Source organism: Poromitra crassiceps (genome assembly GCF_964638095.1).
Source record: "Poromitra crassiceps genome assembly, chromosome: 20".
Lineage (NCBI taxonomy): Eukaryota > Metazoa > Chordata > Actinopteri > Beryciformes > Melamphaidae > Poromitra > Poromitra crassiceps.
In genome coordinates, this window is record NC_139637.1 from 11,126,731 (window position 1) to 11,143,644 (window position 16,914).

The 16,914-nt window shown below is 44.2% G+C and overlaps 1 protein-coding gene and 1 pseudogene across 2 annotated transcripts in view; both read left to right on the forward strand.

Annotated features, from left to right (window-relative positions):
* Nucleotides 1-5,339, forward strand: part of itchb (itchy E3 ubiquitin protein ligase b) — a 57,801-nt gene extending 52,462 nt beyond the window's left edge. The window contains exons 19-24 of the mRNA XM_083656360.1: nt 591-731; nt 888-1,008; nt 1,252-1,356; nt 3,453-3,549; nt 4,127-4,199; nt 4,704-5,339. Of these exons, the coding sequence (XP_083512486.1) occupies nt 591-731; nt 888-1,008; nt 1,252-1,356; nt 3,453-3,549; nt 4,127-4,199; nt 4,704-4,803 (637 nt within the window). The 3' untranslated portion in view covers nt 4,804-5,339. The remainder of the gene's footprint in view (nt 1-590; nt 732-887; nt 1,009-1,251; nt 1,357-3,452; nt 3,550-4,126; nt 4,200-4,703) is intronic.
* Nucleotides 5,340-14,952: 9,613 nt separating this feature from the next.
* Nucleotides 14,953-16,875, forward strand: LOC310794613 (heat shock 70 kDa protein 1 pseudogene; annotated as a pseudogene). Its single transcript has one exon. The product of its transcript is annotated as a heat shock 70 kDa protein 1 pseudogene (transcript).
* The last annotated feature ends 39 nt before the right edge of the window (nt 16,876-16,914 follow it).

Sequence of the window (16,914 nt, forward strand, 5' to 3'; positions counted from 1 at the left end):
TTTTCTTTTTCTATTTTTCATTTTCAGCACAAGCTTTGATAATGAGTACTTTTGAATGGCCTGATCTAGTGTCCTCTAGAGAGAGAGTGGCGTCAGCGGAGGACCAAAATGCGTGACTCATTAGCCAATGAACAGCCAGGAAGGGGTCTTGCGCAACGTTTGAATGCTAAAATAAAGCTGATGATGTACAATTTGATTTAAAAAAAAAACTTTTAAAGTACAACACAAACTGTCCATTTTGCTGCAACTCGACAGTGCTGCTTAATCCAGGACCTTACTTCCTGGAACTCTTGAGAGTAAAAAACTGGTCCATTGGAGTGAATGGAGATGTCGTGACTCTTCTATATACACGGCTCTGGCCTGATCCCTTTGTGGGAATCATAAGAAGTAGGGCACTACATTACGCCCTGTATGTCTGCCTGCCTCTCTCCTCTGTCTGCATTTTGTTTTTGAGAATATATGCTATTAATATGAATGTGTGACATACAGGAGTTCACCCTCCTCCGCATAAAGAAAAGCGAGGCAGCTATAGACTCTGACATGCTTGCTGTTGTAGTAACTCAGTCGTAATCCTCCGTGTTGCTCTGCAGGGATAACAACATCGAGGAGTGTGGACTGGAGATGTTCTTCTCGGTGGACAAGGAGATCCTGGGGGAGATCACCACCCACGAGCTGAAACCTGACGGAGGAGACCTCCAGGTCACCGAGGAGAACAAGGAGGAGTACATCAGGTGGGTTTCACCAGCTGCTTTCCACAAAGAAGAATGTGAATGAGGTGCATCTCCAGCAGCTACTGTTGGGTCAGATATCGTGCGTTCTGAAGACCAACAATGTACTAATGTAACTAGTGTGCATGTGTGTGTGACTGCCTCTGTCTCCCCCTACAGGCTAGTAGCAGAGTGGAGGCTGTCCAGAGGCGTGGAGGAGCAAACGCAGGCGTTCTTCGAAGGCTTTAACGAGGTCCTCCCTCAGCAGTACCTGCAGTATTTTGATGCTAAAGAGCTGGAGGTATGGATGAGCAGGGAACTGCTACTATTTTCAATTAGGTTTGGCTGACTTGAGTTCAATACACGTATCTCCGTAACATCCTGAAAAATCTATCAGGAGCGATTATAGGTACTTATTATGACTTTTGCTGATTTCATTCAAACAGCTTTTCTCTAGATATACACTGCTCTTTGACCAAATTAAAGTTTGAGCGTGATACACTGTGAATATGAGTATTAAAAGGAGTCTTGTGTGCCGTTGTAGGTGATGCTGTGCGGCATGCAGGAGATTGACCTGGCAGACTGGCAGAGGAACACCATCTACAGACACTACGCTCGCAGCACCAAGCAGATCACCTGGTTCTGGCAGGTAGGTGCATCAATACCAGTGATGTCGGGAGACATTGGGGGAAGGAGAAACTAAATTAACTTGATTATTTTGTTGCGGGGAATTACTAACATAAATGAATGGCTTTACCAGGCAATGAATGAAACAAATTGTTATTAGGTCATGGATGTTCAGAGTATATGTATTTAGGCCATGTTCAGACTAGGAGGCCACATCTGATTTGTGAACTTTAATGACCTATTAATGATTCTATCCAGATTGGTTTTATGAGTCTGGACGCTCCAAGTCTGATTTGTGTCACTTGTCCCAAACCACACATGGACGTAGTTTCCAATCTGCTTTTGACTGATGTGACTTCAGTGTGGACGCGCTGATCACCCAAATCAGATTTGAGAGTGTCTTTTGCAGGGGGGCGGGGCCTTGAAGAGCAGAGAGCAGACATGCAAACACTGCCAGAAACATTGTATGTTGGCTCATTGTATCTGGACACACAGATCCCACTTGTAACACTTGCCCAAATCAGATTTGTGGCAGTGCGGACACACTCTCAAATCAGATTTGGGAAACCAATCAAGATAATGACGATGAATGACTTTAGCAGCCAATCGGATTTGCCTGTAATGTGAACATGGCCTTAGAGTCTTCATTCCTTGTGTTATTAAGTAGTGCTGCTGCTCTGCAACTGTGATGTGCAACAGAGCCTAGGACAGGGATACTCAACTTGCTTTGCCCGGGGGCCACTTTTGTGAAATGATAGAAGGCCAGGGGCCAGTTAATAAACAATCAATATACATTTTTCTGTAGCGGATTGTAGGTTTTTGAGGTGTCAGCCGGAGTTTAGTCTGACAATGTTGTGCACACCGGATAGTTAGTTAGGTTAAGTACATACATAAGTGCCTGGGTAGCGAGCAGACGGCGGTATTTGACAATTTAGCAGCTAAATCATAGATTATTGAAAGATATTCCATATTCCAGACTGAAATGCTATAACAGAAGTGGAGTATTGGCCAGAATGACATGAACATTTGGACACTTATTCAGCGGGTATCTTGCATGTTGCCTTCAGGTGCACTGTAAAAAAATATATATATATGTTTCCATCTCTTGGTCATATTTGCCAATCGCTGCACCTTCTGAAGGCTATTTCCAATTGACCTGAGCTTAAAATGATTCTCACACATTGTTACAGTGCTTTGTGCCTTCGCATGAACACATTCACATAGTTAGTACTCATTACATGGTATTAGTGCAACAATGCTGTGTTTCTGATCTTTCTCATTACATTTCAATAAGCCAACACATCTTTCACTTCTCATTGGCTTGGATTTAGGCTTCGTGTTTCCTGTTTACTTACTCTTAAGCCCGAAACGCACAGGGAGCGAAACGTGACGCGCGTCATTTGACGCCCCTATAGCGCACTGCAAGCATCAGATCTGAAATGTTTACACCACAGAACCATCAGTATTTTGGGGAAAAGGCCACTAATTTATATGTAATCAGGCACAATGACTGATGGAAAAAAACGTGTTATACCGTAGTTTTGAGCCCCTGTCATTCAGAGGCTGTTGGATCATCCTACCTGTCTGCCGTGCAGAGGGGGAGAAAAACTGGCAGCGCTGCGGGAGAAAATGATGCAATCATTCTGTCCAAACTTTCACCAATCTAATCTCATCGTGACATCCAGGGATAGGCTATATTTTGAACATTATTCTCACTCTGTAGTCTTGCTATAATGTAGCGTAGCCTATTAATGCTTAGTGTATTTAAACTGCTGTGAGATTTGTTTGAGGAGCATATCGAGACAGACGGGGATGGAAGTGGGCAAAGAGGTTAGGGGGGGGGAGCTCAGAGCGCTTTGGTCGCTGCTGGAACCTCATTTGACGCTCCTAAATCGAAACAGGTTGGGAGTACGGGCGTCAAGGCAGTTTGACGCGCGTCAGAGCGCTCTTGGTGCGTGTTCGGCCGTTTAAAACAATGGGTGGACTTCAAAACGCGAGCGCCTGACGCTCCCTGTGCGTTTGGGCTTTACTGTATTGAAATGTTGTTTTTTAATCTCTGGTCAGACAGGTTTTCCTTCTGTCTGTGTGTTTTAAATAGTGCATTGCTCTGTCCTGCAGCTGATAAAGGAGATGGACAACGAGAAGCGGATGAGGCTGCTGCAGTTTGTCACCGGTACCTGCCGACTACCTGTGGGAGGCTTCACCGACCTCTTGGGTAATATATATATAACAGCAATACTACTATTCTCACTTTGCAGTCTTGCTATAGTGTAGCGTAGCCTATTAATGCTTACTGTATTTAAACCTGGTACCATTTTGAACCTGGTATTAAAATCCCCATGCAGATAAAGATTAGTGTCTAGATAATGCACCAAGCCCCGTTCAAAATGCACAGTTTATTAGCTATTTTCCTTCCATTATATTTGCCTGTTTTACACTTCTGCAACCATTATTTATTGTCTGTAATTTTATTATTATTATTATTATTTTCATTGTCCGTAAAACACATTCTAACTCGGTATAATAAAATATTTTATTAAATTTAAGTATTTGGTAAATAAAAGTCCAAACTGATTTTCCATTATTATCCTTCATACTTTTGCCACTATGGCTGTGAAGTTGGCATTAAATTTCATTCGAAGTGGAATTAAAAGGGTCTTAACAAGTCTTCAATTTAACTTGGAGAACCCTGGAGGGTACCCTGAATACCCTAGGTTGGTTATTGGTTTAACCTAGATGATTCTAGCTCTAGATGATTCTAGCTCCTACTCACTCAGTGCTTGTCTTTGCAGGGAGCAACGGTCCCCAGAAGTTCTGTATTGAGAAGGTGGGCAAAGAGAACTGGCTTCCAAGGAGTCACACATGGTGAGTGTATATATCAAATAAAATAAAAATATGAAGAAGACAAAACATGAAACATCGCTCTTAACAAGCTGTCTCGTTAACGTCACAACTTCAGCGAGGGAGAAAGGGGATTACCTGAATCAGCCGCGAGGCAACATGGACGTTTGTTTTCAAGAGCCTCTTCAGCTTAGTGGCAGCAATGTTTGCATCAGTTGTTGAAGTCTGCAACACAGCGGAACGCCGCTATGTCAGTTACACAGCCCACCTGGGTTGGTGTTGCTTTGGTAATGAATTGGCTTTTAACAGTGTGCACTGCCAGAGCCTCCCTCTCTCTCTCTCCCTAATGGCCAACCACCCACCCCACAGCGTGGGTGGGGGGAAGCCAATGACGTGGAAGAAATTTGGGGGTGGCATCCGGGCTGGCCAATGAGATTGTGGGGGTGGGCCGCCCTTTGAAACGGCGGGTGGGCGTGATCGCACAACTGAATACTGCCGCCCGCTGAAATCTTACCGTTTCCTCTCCAGCTTCAACAGACTGGACCTGCCTCCCTACAAGAGCTACGAGCAGCTGAAGGAGAAGCTGATGTTCGCCATCGAGGAGACGGAAGGCTTCGGACAGGAGTGAGGAGAGAAACCACACCAGAGGAGGAAAAAAAAGAGTCTAAAAGGAATAAAAGACGACCAGTGTTCCAATCAGGGAGCCTCTTATAGGCCTCAAAATAGGCGTGTGTGTCTGTGTGCGTGCGTGTGTGTGCTCATGCATGCATGATGCTGCTCCTGTCTCTCAGAATGTGCTCCGCGTTATGCATGGGAGCCTGGACAAACTGGCCCCTCCGAGGCTGCTGTTGAACGGGACAGCGGGACTCTTTCTTCCCTCCCCCCCTTTCCATGGTCCTTAGCTCGACGTCTGTGTCGCTAAGCTTTCCTTCTGAGGAAATTAGCTCTTTTTTAAATTTGGACTTTTTTTAATATCCAGAGCCACCACACACACGTCTGAGCATCATAACTAGGGCAGCAGCAGGGTGGCCTAGCGGTTAGACTCAGCATCTCGTATTAACCAGAGGGCCACAGCTTCCATCCCCAAAATGTCCTCCCATCAGGTAAAGTCAGTAACATTTTATGGCAGGATTGAGAACAGCATAGATAAGTTTCACCGATTTCTATTTTTGTATTTTATGTCCTTTTTTTTTTTTTTTTTTTGCATTAAGGCCCTGTTTAGACGAGAACGATTTCTGGATAAAACGACCAATCTTTGTTGCGTTTTGGCCATTCCGTTTCCGTGACAACGGCGTTATAGGGGCATGAAAATGCAAACTTTTGAAAACGGGTTCCAGAGTGGGAATCTTTTTCAAACACAACCCTTGGTAGTGCGGCGGTAGATTCCCTGCCTACCAACACGAGGGTCGCGGGTTCGCGTCCGCCTTGTCTGCGGGCGGATTAAGGGTATGCGTCATAGTCGCTGCACTAGTGCCTCCTCTGGTTCGGTCAGGGCACCTGTTCGGTTGGTGGGAGGGGAACTGGGGGGAATAGCGTTATCTTTCCACGCACTGTCCTGCCGGTAAAACCCCCACGCTGTCAGGTGAAAAGAAGCGGCTGTTGACTTCACGTGTATCGGAGGAAGCATTCGTTAGTCTACAACGCTCCCCAGATCGGCAGAGAGGGTGGAGCAACGACCGGGACAACAGGGGGAATTGGCCAAATAAAACCTGGAAAAAAATCAGAAAAATCTTGATTTAAAAAAAAAAAAGAAAAAGAAAAACGTAACCCTTAGCATCGCCGTGTAAACTGGCAATGCGCAATTCTTGTGAAAACTCTGACAACACGGCACTGCCCCCTAGCTGGCCTGGCATGCATACTAAGCCTTCTCGATCACTTTTGCAGATCTGTCTGCACGAGGATCGTCGTCGTCACAACGTTGTCGTATGAACGTGGATCGAAAGACCGAAACGCAACAAAAGTTTTGCCGTTTTAAGTGGAGACCGTCTCCTCTCTCCCCATAGAAACCGGGCCTACGATTGTTCTTCTCGTTTGCATTGGAGGGAGTCTCAGCCCCTTTTTGCACAGTCCACATGGCAGATCTGAAACCATCTCCCTCGCTCCTTCATCTGCACCTCTGAACCATCTCCCTCGCTCCTTCATCTGCACCTCTGAACCATCTCCCTCGCTCCTTCATCTGCACCTCTGCTTATGACTCAAGTGGATTTAATAAGGGACAATAGCTTTCCACTGGATTGACCTATTTCATGAAAAGGAGCATTCCCAGTTGTTTCTGCAGTTTAGAGACGACGCTTAAATGACAACAGACAATCTTGGTGCCTCAGATATTAAGGAGATATACCACACACACACACACACACACACACACACACACACACACACACACACTCTCACTCACACACACACATCATGGTGAGAGAGAGTCTAGTGCTCCTGGCTCCATAGTATTTAATCTGTGAATCGCTTAATGATTGTGAGGGGTGCTTGCAGCCCGTTTATTTATAGCGCTGAAGAAGTCTGAAGACATGGGCGGGACTTAAAGACATGGGCGGGACTTAAATTGGCCCTAGTTTTATAGGGCCCCGGTCTTAAACGCGTCGTTACAAGATGAGACATCTTGGCTTAGAATATTCTGGGAGAGTGAGATATCTTTGTTTTGGTAACATCAGCTTCAGAGATGTTCTGCACCTTGCTTCTCATGCGCCCGTGCAGGATCAAATCCATCAGCGACCAAACAAAGTCTTTTTTTTTTAAATGTGACAAACGGGTTTGAAATACTCAAGGTGCACTCGATATAAAGTGGCAACGTTTTAAAACGTGTCGAAACACAAGTGGGGAGGAAAAAAACACCAAATGCAAGTCAAACCAAATTGAAAGCTTTCTTCTTTTCAGTTAAGATGAAATATTTTAATGGCATTCTGGATGGATATTTTGCAGCGGTAAAGACACAACATGTAGCTGTGTATGTAGCATTTGAAGGTGCTCTTACCATGGTTCTACTCTTGAATATTTGCTATTGAAGGAAATTCTTGATTTTAGTTGCACCTGTCCTAAACCAAAAACAAAAAATCTATAGGAAAATTTCATTCATAAATCTCTGTCAAAAATGGGGTGTAGTCTATACCAGTATTTATTTAACTTGAACATATAAAGGAATCTTTCATTTTGGTAGAATACATATATATATATATATATATATATATATATATATATATATATATATATATATATATATATATATAACTTTCCAGCGCACACAACTCCATATAAAATCAGGGGCACTCAACCTCCTACAGGTTTCTGTCAATTAACAGATGTGTGTGTGCACTAAAAAGAAGTAACTGCTCTACCAATATGAAATGTGTGTCTGACGGTGACCAACACTAATATAGCCGATTTGAAGAAGACCGTGAATCTCAGTCCTCACTCCTCAGTCCCTTCATTTGGTGGTTTGCTTGGAGGTGCCCTTGTGAGTTAGTGAACTAGTTTCTTACCATGAACGATCCATGGGTGTCTGAGAAACTGAGCAGAGCAGCACCAGACTGAATGCTTTCTCTCTTTTACCACGGGCGCAGTGCGTGGTCAAGAGAAGCCTTTTTGGGGCGAGTCGTGCATTCATTCGTTCATTCATTCATTCAGGAAGGAATGGATAACGGATATGATGTCATCAGTGGTGATGTCATCCTTCCTGGCTGAGGCTATTATAACCGTTCAGTGATGATGTCATCCGCAGTGCTACACAGCTGAACATCTGCCAGCGATTGAAAATATCTGAACTTTAAATCTGCCAAACTTTGGGCTGTTGAAAGATGTCAGTTTCCTCCAATGGGCTTGAGTTGCATGAGGTCGCCTGGTTGCTACACGACGCGCGTGGTCCTGGGGTCCAATTTGCCCGGGTTTCTCACAAAAATACCTTTAAAACCACCCAAGTGCACCTTGGCCCACCTCGGCAGGTGATTGGCGCAGACGCCCACCTCCCCCTGTGACGCGTCGCAGTAACACCTCCCCCTATGACGTGTCACAGTAACAGTTTTCTTCCTGTTTAAGTCTAAGGTCTGGGTTTCCACTTGCACCGTTTAGATGGTCTTTGTCCTTTGGCTTCAGGGAGTCTGATTTCCACTCCAGGGATAACCACAACTGACCTTACCACGTATACGTGTCTCTCTGCTTCCCCACCAGCCATTCTGCGTTTCTTTTTGCTACTTCGAGATAACGGAGCGGTTGGGCTGTACTGTGTAGATTACTGGTTTTGGCCCGGTGTTAAAAGTTGGTCATGGTAAAAGTCCCTCTTGGGCCTGCTGTTGAGAGGATTTTAGCAGGTTATTTTTGGGGAATTCTAAAGACCAATACCACTTTCACACCAACGATCCGGGTCAGACCAGGGTCACTTGACAACATGTTCAACCCTCCTTTTGTAGATTCTCACTAAAGTCAGTCAACACGGGTTAATGCCTGCTCATGACAGCTCAGACGGGCCCTGGGTCACAACCCGGGTCCGATGCGTAAAGAATTAGCCTAGTATTTAAGAGAGGGAGTGCTGTGATTCTGTCGTAGGCACAAGGCATTGATTTCATACACGTTGTAAAAGCTTTTCAAGTAATAGTATTTTCTAAGTAATTTGAGACGGATGATTTGTGTCCGTTGTCTCTGCCAACAAAAACAGTTCCCTCAGGATTGCACGAACACTACTAAGTGTTGCCATGCAACAGGTGAACTGTTTTTCCCGACCGCAAGCTAGCTAAGCTAGCTACTTTGAGGTTAGCACAGATGATTTCAGCTTTAATACCGTTCACATTTAAGGTCAAATGTATCCATATCGCCGGTGCTACTGTGCACAGAAAAACACTGCCTAAATCAACGTTACATTAGAACATGAACAGCTGTGAAGCGCGCGGAGTGATATACATACAGTGATGCATCTTGTGATGCTATACTAAATATTGTAACAGCACAGGCGAGGCTGGTTTCGAACCCGAGGTCTCTCACATACAAGCCCAACACGTTAACCATCGGACCAAAGGGACAATCCCCTTGGCCAAGTACCAACGTGCTGCTTTTATACATCGAGACCCAGGATCGCTACAATATGTCTCTTCTCCAACAATAGTAACCCGGGTGGTGCCATTCACATTACAATTACTCTCTCAAGACAGTTTTGATTTGCATGAAAATCTGTCGGCATGGTCGAAGAAAATCTGGATAATAGCGAGATATATATATATATATATATATATATATATATATATATATATATATATATATATATATATATATACTGTGTACACGCCTACATAAACGATGGATTCCCAGATTGCACTGAAATTATCCGACCCTGGTCCAAGCCGAGTTGGGCAACCTGGGTTAAAAGCGACCTGGGAATAACCCTGGTTGGATCCTTGGTGTGAAGGGGGTATTAAAAGTGACGATGCATCGGCAACTGGGTGATGTTGCCTTCAGCCGAGATGGGGCGCAACTACTAAGACAAATATACAGCATCGGTTCAAATTATGTCGGTCACCCAGGAAGCAGGCCTGTCGGAGCATAAAGTGTTTTTAATTATGGTGTTCTGGGTAGATCATGAATTAAAACTGCAGGGACACAGTAGATAACGGAAATATGTAAATATAATTTATGTTTCATTGCAAAAATAAATACATCTTTTTCCCCCTTTTCTTTTTCTTTTGGAGGGGGGCGGGGGGGGTCTCCACTCTCCAGAATCATCCTTGTACAACTAAACCGCACTCACTCTCCTGTATATGAAAACGAGTTGTAAATGGTGTCAATAACAAATTAATTGTCTTTTGTAAAAAACAAACAAAAAAGGAAGGTTTTAATAATAAGAGGTTTATGGTAACACTATATTTTCTTTTCCCTGTTTGATTTATTATGTACATGAAGGATGTGTAACATAAATTGTTCACCTTAATAAATTAAATCTACAGGTTTGAGTGTGTGCGCGCCTCGGATGACTGAGTGGTGTTCAAGTGAAAGACATTGCACGTAGAGTTTTAAAATGTGTGTTTTAGCAGCAGCAGCAGCAGCAGCACAGTAAAGTTCATAGCAGTGGCCCGGTGTTGTGTACAGGAGTCATTTCAATGTAGAGGGAAAGATCCATCCTAAATCACGTGTTTAACCCTCTTCTCTGGTGGCATTCTGGGAAATGTAGGAAACACTCGCTGTAGTAGCTGAGGCAGGTTGAGAGAAATTTGGGGATGCCAAAAAGTAAATTGCAACACTTAAACATCACAAACTGATGATACATGAAACTTAATATGCCTCCGCCGTGTGGTGGCCAGAGGCATTACATGTATGTTTCTGGGTTGTCCGTCCATCCATCTGTCCCATGAACATTAAAGGGACAGTTCACACTTTTTTTAAAGTCTAGCCCTACTAATGACGTTGAATGGTAGAGTTCTTTCTCAGCACAATCCATGCTGTTCCTCATCGTAGCTCTGGACATTTGTGCAAAAAATATTGTGCAAGGTCAAAGGGGTCACGCTCCTTCCTGTATGTACAGGCTGGCTGAGGCTCACTAAAATGTCATCCACAGTCCGTGCACACAAAGTACATTTCAGTGAGCTTCAGTCAGCTTGTACATAGCCTACAGGAGCGTGATCCCATAGGTTGAGGCCACGTCTCGTCATAGACGCTGGTTTAGCTGGCTCAGCCTGGCTGGGGGCGTGGTCAGGGTGGGGTAAAACCCCCCGTTCTATCCATTCAGCAAAGTTAGATTTTAGCTGATAGCCCAGCCCAGGCAGACACGATCAGGGGTTTAACCACCGCAGTAAACGCACATCTGAGCAGACGTCTTGTGTTCTGCTCTAGAACCCCCAAACCTGTAGTTTAGAGCCACAGCATCATCTTTTGATGAGTCAGCCCATGAGATATATGGGCGGTTTTACCCCACTCGCGCGCCATCCGTTTAACATTTTGTGTGCGTTCCCAGACATGCAGACTGTCTCTATTGACCTTGCATCCGTTTTTGCCCAATAAGCCAAGGCAAGTTTATTTGTATCGCACATTTCATACACAGACATAATGGTTTATTTGAATTTGTGGATGTGGGTAGCCTATTTACCAAGTTAAAAAACAAGATTACAAAATATTTTCTTCCTATTCCACCTTCAAATCAAACACACCAAAGAAGTCATCCTTTAAAAAATAAAATCTGCAATATTAGAGCCAAAGGTTGTAACAAGGGGGTTTGTTCATATATCATTCATAGTCTGATATAACGACGACAATTGTTTCTTTGTTTTTGTTTTTTATGACTTGACAGTATTTATGCAGTGATTAAAATATACTGTATATATATATCCAAAATTACCTCTGTAAAAACCCTTGGCTCTAATATGTCAACAAAATGAAACTAATTTTGAACCTGGCTTTATCCAATGTTCAGATCTCTGTTCTGGAATTGTTTGCAAATTAGTGCATATTTATGCTTCATTTGCATAATGAAACATACAATTTCATAAAACTTACAAGAAATAATTGACATAATGTAAGTAATCAAATTAATTTTTGTATCCTATTCACCTTTATACGTCTGTTTTGGTAGGATCATATTTAGGTGATTTTCAAAACTTCCCCTTATACATGAATGAATTTAAACACAGATTAACAAATGGAACAAAAAACATACCTTAGGGACACCTGAGGTTCCAGCTTCCCCATCAGATGATGAACAATTAGGGCGTTTAGACCAAAGTGAAGATGTCCCAGCATTGATAAGGCATTATTGCAGTAGGACAGGTTCTGATCACAAATCATGCATTTCACAAGCTCAAAATGCTCCCAAGGATTAGACCTTGGTCTCTTCCTCCATTTTCCAAAAATCAACTAGCTAACTAGTCTACTACTACTACTTTTACTACTAGTTACTTAGTAGTTTAGTAGTAGTAGTAGCTGCAGTAGTTTGAAGCAGTGGTAATAGTGTACCAACGATAGATGGAAGTGTTAAAGCCAGGTCCAGAGCTTGGGGCTTTACTGAGGGCAGGGCATCCTTGGGCTCCAAGTTGGCCATGCAGAGGGGGTGGCAGAGAGCAGGGAGATGTGGCCATTAGCCTACTTCTTGTCATCTCCATGTTTGCTTGCTCATGGGGGAGCCATGAAGATGTTGTGCAAGGCTGCTCCCTCATGGACAATCAAGCCTATGACACTGTACACCAGGTGAGAATTTGGATCAACTTCAGGAGCAGATGTTGCATGAACACTATACGCCTCAAATTACATTAATGGTAACGACAAGTATGTAGTGGAACAACACAGCATCCTTATTCTAGATTACCATGGAAACTAGACCGAGGAGTAACTATCATGTAAAACCATATGGCTACTTTAGTTGGCAGAGTGGCTAGTTGTCATGTTGATTTCAGGGCATGTTTTCATAACTATTGAGTTTTGTTTTGTTTTGTTTTCGTTTGGGGGGGGGGCTAGAAATAGCCTTATATTATTTTCTGAATAAATTATTTTGGTACTTCAAGCCACTAACCTTTGGCTTGTGCAGAAGTGGCTTACTACTGGCCCAGCCTCACACAGCTATATAGGTGGGTTACCATTATTACATTTTAAAGGTCAATTTAACCCGCACCAATAGAGGCTAAATCATCAAGTGTAAACAAATCCCATGTTGATCTTAATCATGTTGTACTCATAAAGGGTGAAAACTATTTCTATTCAGATCTATTGTGAGTGTCATAAATCAATGACATCATCAGCAGTGTTGGGGGTAACTCATTACAAAAGTAACATATTACATGTAATATATTACTTTTAGCAGTAACTCAGTAATATAGCTTATTACTTATAGGATTTCAGTAATATTACACCAGTTACTTTGTCAAGTAACTCGAGTTACAAATTGAGTAGGCTAAAAAAATCAAAAATCAAAACATATTTTAAAAAGATACAATAGTTTCCTAATCAAACTGTGTGTTTTTATGCAAATAACCACTACAGATGACAATAACAAAGGAAAAGAATAACATTTAGAATTTTGGATTGTTGGATACACTGACTTCAAGGCGGTTTAAAAAATGTTTTGGGATGGTTCCATGGCGGCGATGTCATTCTGCTGCTGCTGTTTTGGTAAAAGTAATGCAAAAGTAGTGTAATAAGTAACGAGTTACTCTACACAGAAAGTAATATTGTAAAGTAACTTATTACTTTCAAATGAAAGTAACTAGTAATATGTAGTATATTACATTTTGAAAGTAATTTGCCCAACACTGATCATCAGTGATGTCATCAATCAAATATCACATGAGTGACATCATCAGTGATGTCATAACTCTTTCTCTCCTTACCAATTGTGACATCATGAAAATGTGATCAAAATCATGACTAACCGCTCACCCGCCCACCTAGGGAATTGAAATGATGATGATACAAAGGCCATACAAAAGTATTTTCCTTGAGCTAAAGTAATGTCTGGAAACAATATAAATAATAAATAAACATTATTCATAAGTAATGAATACATAAGTAATGACTAAACACCACAAACAACCAAATGATTGAGTTGCTGTGAAGGTACAGCCTCTGGATGAATATAGTGATTAAATTTTGAATCACCATAGAAATATAGTGGAGAAATTAAAAAAAAAGTGTGTCTGTGTCTCTGGGTTTTGCTCCACGACTCCAGATGGATCTCGAACATTCATTGCTGTCACCGTCACTGACCTAGGTTAAAACCTATGGTTAACACCAGCTGCGTTATTTAGTCAGCGTTAATATCGGAAGTAAGACCGTCCCGCTTTCAAAATAAAAGTAATGATATTTGTGATATTTACTTGCAGTATTTGTTCGTCAGCGATGGTTTTATTTTGAAAGTAATAACCGGAAGTTGTCGTTTTTATTGTGGCTGACTTGACGCAGCGGGGCGTGAACCGGCGTGAAGCGTCTAGAAACAGCCAGAAGGCGTCCAGAGAGGGTATATAAAGCAGCGAGCCAGAGAGAGCAATTTACAACTCGAGCAGATCCTACAGCGCGGAGGAGCAAGAGAAGAATAAGAAGCAGAACCCTCTTCCATACAGGACAGACGCTTCTAACAGAGCAGAGTAAGTACACGACTCATGATTCGGGATCTTTTCTTATTTAGTGGGACTATCAGTGTGGTGGCGGGTAGAGTAGCTACTGAATTATGACATTTTGGTTAGTCAAGAACTGACGTCTCATCTCTCAATATCATTAACTAATGATGATCAGTTACTCTGCTCATGAACTGACAATTAACTAATAGTTAGTTCCTCATTAGTTCCATATAACTACTCTAAATGTTGTGGACAGTATTGACTTGTGAAGTGTTATCTGATATGCATCATCGTGTGTAATTAAGCACAGAATTTGGATGAGAATATTTAACATCACCCTAATCATGCACATGACACGAGAAGTAATTACTTGTATGTACTATTGTAGTATATTGCTCTCTCCTATATTTCTATATTTTCTATATTTCTCTATCAATTGTTCAATGTGTTATCATTATTCTGTAATTTGCTACTGCTGTGTCAGCTAGAATTAGCTAGACATATTTGCTGTGAAGCCCTCTGGGACATGCTTGTGAATTAGGGCTATACAAATAAACTTAATTAATAATAATAGTATAGTGTAGGTGTGATGAATTTAAACAAACCCCGTGATGTTAAATAATATTGTAGCCTGTGAAATGTGTACTGTGAGTATGTTTTCATGTGTTGTAGCATAAATGTCATCATTTTTAGTTGCTAAACTGTTCTTCCATGTTTTTCCACAGGCAGCCATCTCCAGCACGATGTGTGCAGCTAAAGGTGTAGCGATTGGCATCGACCTGGGCACCACCTACTCCTGTGTGGGGCTTTTCCAGCACGGAAAGGTCGAGATCGTCGCCAACGACCAGGGCAACAGGACCACCCCCAGCTATGTGGCCTTCACAGACACCGAGAGACTCATTGGAGACGCAGCCAAGAACCAGGTGGCCATGAACCCCAGCAACACCGTGTTTGACGCAAAGCGACTGATCGGAAGAAAGTTTGATGATGCGGTGGTGCAGGCGGACATGAAGCACTGGCCCTTTAAGGTGGTCGGAGACGGAGATAAGCCCAGAATCCAAGTGGACTACAAAGGGGAGGAGAAATGCTTCAACCCTGAGGAGATTTCCTCCATGGTCCTGGTGAAGATGAAAGAGACTGCTGAGGCCTACCTGGGCCAGAAGGTGTCCAACGCAGTCATCACAGTCCCGGCTTACTTCAACGACTCCCAGCGGCAGGCGACTAAGGACGCAGGCGCCATCGCAGGCCTGAACGTGCTGAGGATCATCAACGAGCCCACAGCAGCCGCCATCGCCTACGGTCTGGACAAAGGCAAATCGGGCGAACGTAACGTCCTGATCTTTGACCTGGGAGGGGGAACCTTTGACGTGTCCATCCTGACGATCGACGACGGCATCTTTGAGGTGAAAGCCACAGCTGGAGACACTCACCTGGGCGGTGAGGACTTTGACAACCGCCTGGTCAACCACTTTGTGGAGGAGTTCAAGAGGAAACACAAGAAGGACATCAGCCACAACAAGAGAGCCTTGAGGAGGCTGCGCACAGCGTGTGAGAGGGCCAAGAGAACGCTGTCCTCCAGCTCCCAGGCCAGCATCGAGATCGACTCTCTGTTCGAGGGCACCGACTTCTACACCTCCATCACCAGGGCTCGCTTTGAGGAGATGTGCTCCGACCTGTTCAGGGGGACGTTAGAGCCGGTGGAGAAATCGCTGAGGGACGCTAAAATGGACAAGGCCCAGATCCACGACATCGTCCTGGTGGGAGGCTCCACCCGAATCCCCAAAATCCAGAAGCTCCTGCAGGATTTCTTCAACGGCCGCGAGCTCAACAAGAGCATCAACCCGGACGAGGCGGTGGCGTACGGCGCCGCCGTCCAGGCCGCCATTCTCACGGGTGAAACCTCGGGCAACCTCCAGGACCTGCTGCTGCTGGACGTGGCTCCTCTGTCCCTGGGTATCGAGACAGCCGGAGGGGTCATGACACCCCTGATTAAACGCAACACCACCATCCCCACCAAACAAACCCAGACCTTCAGCACGTGCTCCGACAACCAGCCTGGGGTCCTGGTCCAGGTCTACGAAGGGGAACGAGCCCTGACCAAGGACAACAACTCGCTGGGCAAGTTTGACCTGGCGGGAATCCCGCCCGCGCCGAGAGGGGTTCCTCAGATCGAGGTCACCTTCGACGTCGACGCCAACGGCATCCTGAACGTGTCGGCGGTGGACAAAAGCACCGGCAAAGAGAACAAGATCACCATCACCAACGACAAGGGCCGACTCAGCAGAGAAGAGATAGAGAGGATGGTGCAGGACGCTGACGAATACAAAGCTGACGATGAGCTCCAGAGGGAGAGGATCGCCGCCAAGAACTCCCTGGAGTCGTACGCCTTCAACGCGAAGAGCAGCGTGCAGGATGACAGCGTGAAGGGCAAGATTGGCGAGGAGGACCAGAGGAAGGCGGTGGAGAAGTGCGACCAGGCCATCGCCTGGCTGGAGAACAACCAGCTGGCCGATAAAGAGGAGTACCAACACCAGCAGAAAGAGCTGGAGAAGGTGTGTAACGCCGTCCTTGGCAAGTTGCACCAGGGAGCAACAACGCCTGCAGGGGGCTGCAGAGAGCAGGCAGGAGCCGGCTGCTACGGCCCCACCATCGAGGAAGTCGACTAAAGGGACCTCAGACTCTGATCCCTGTGATGATCACTACAG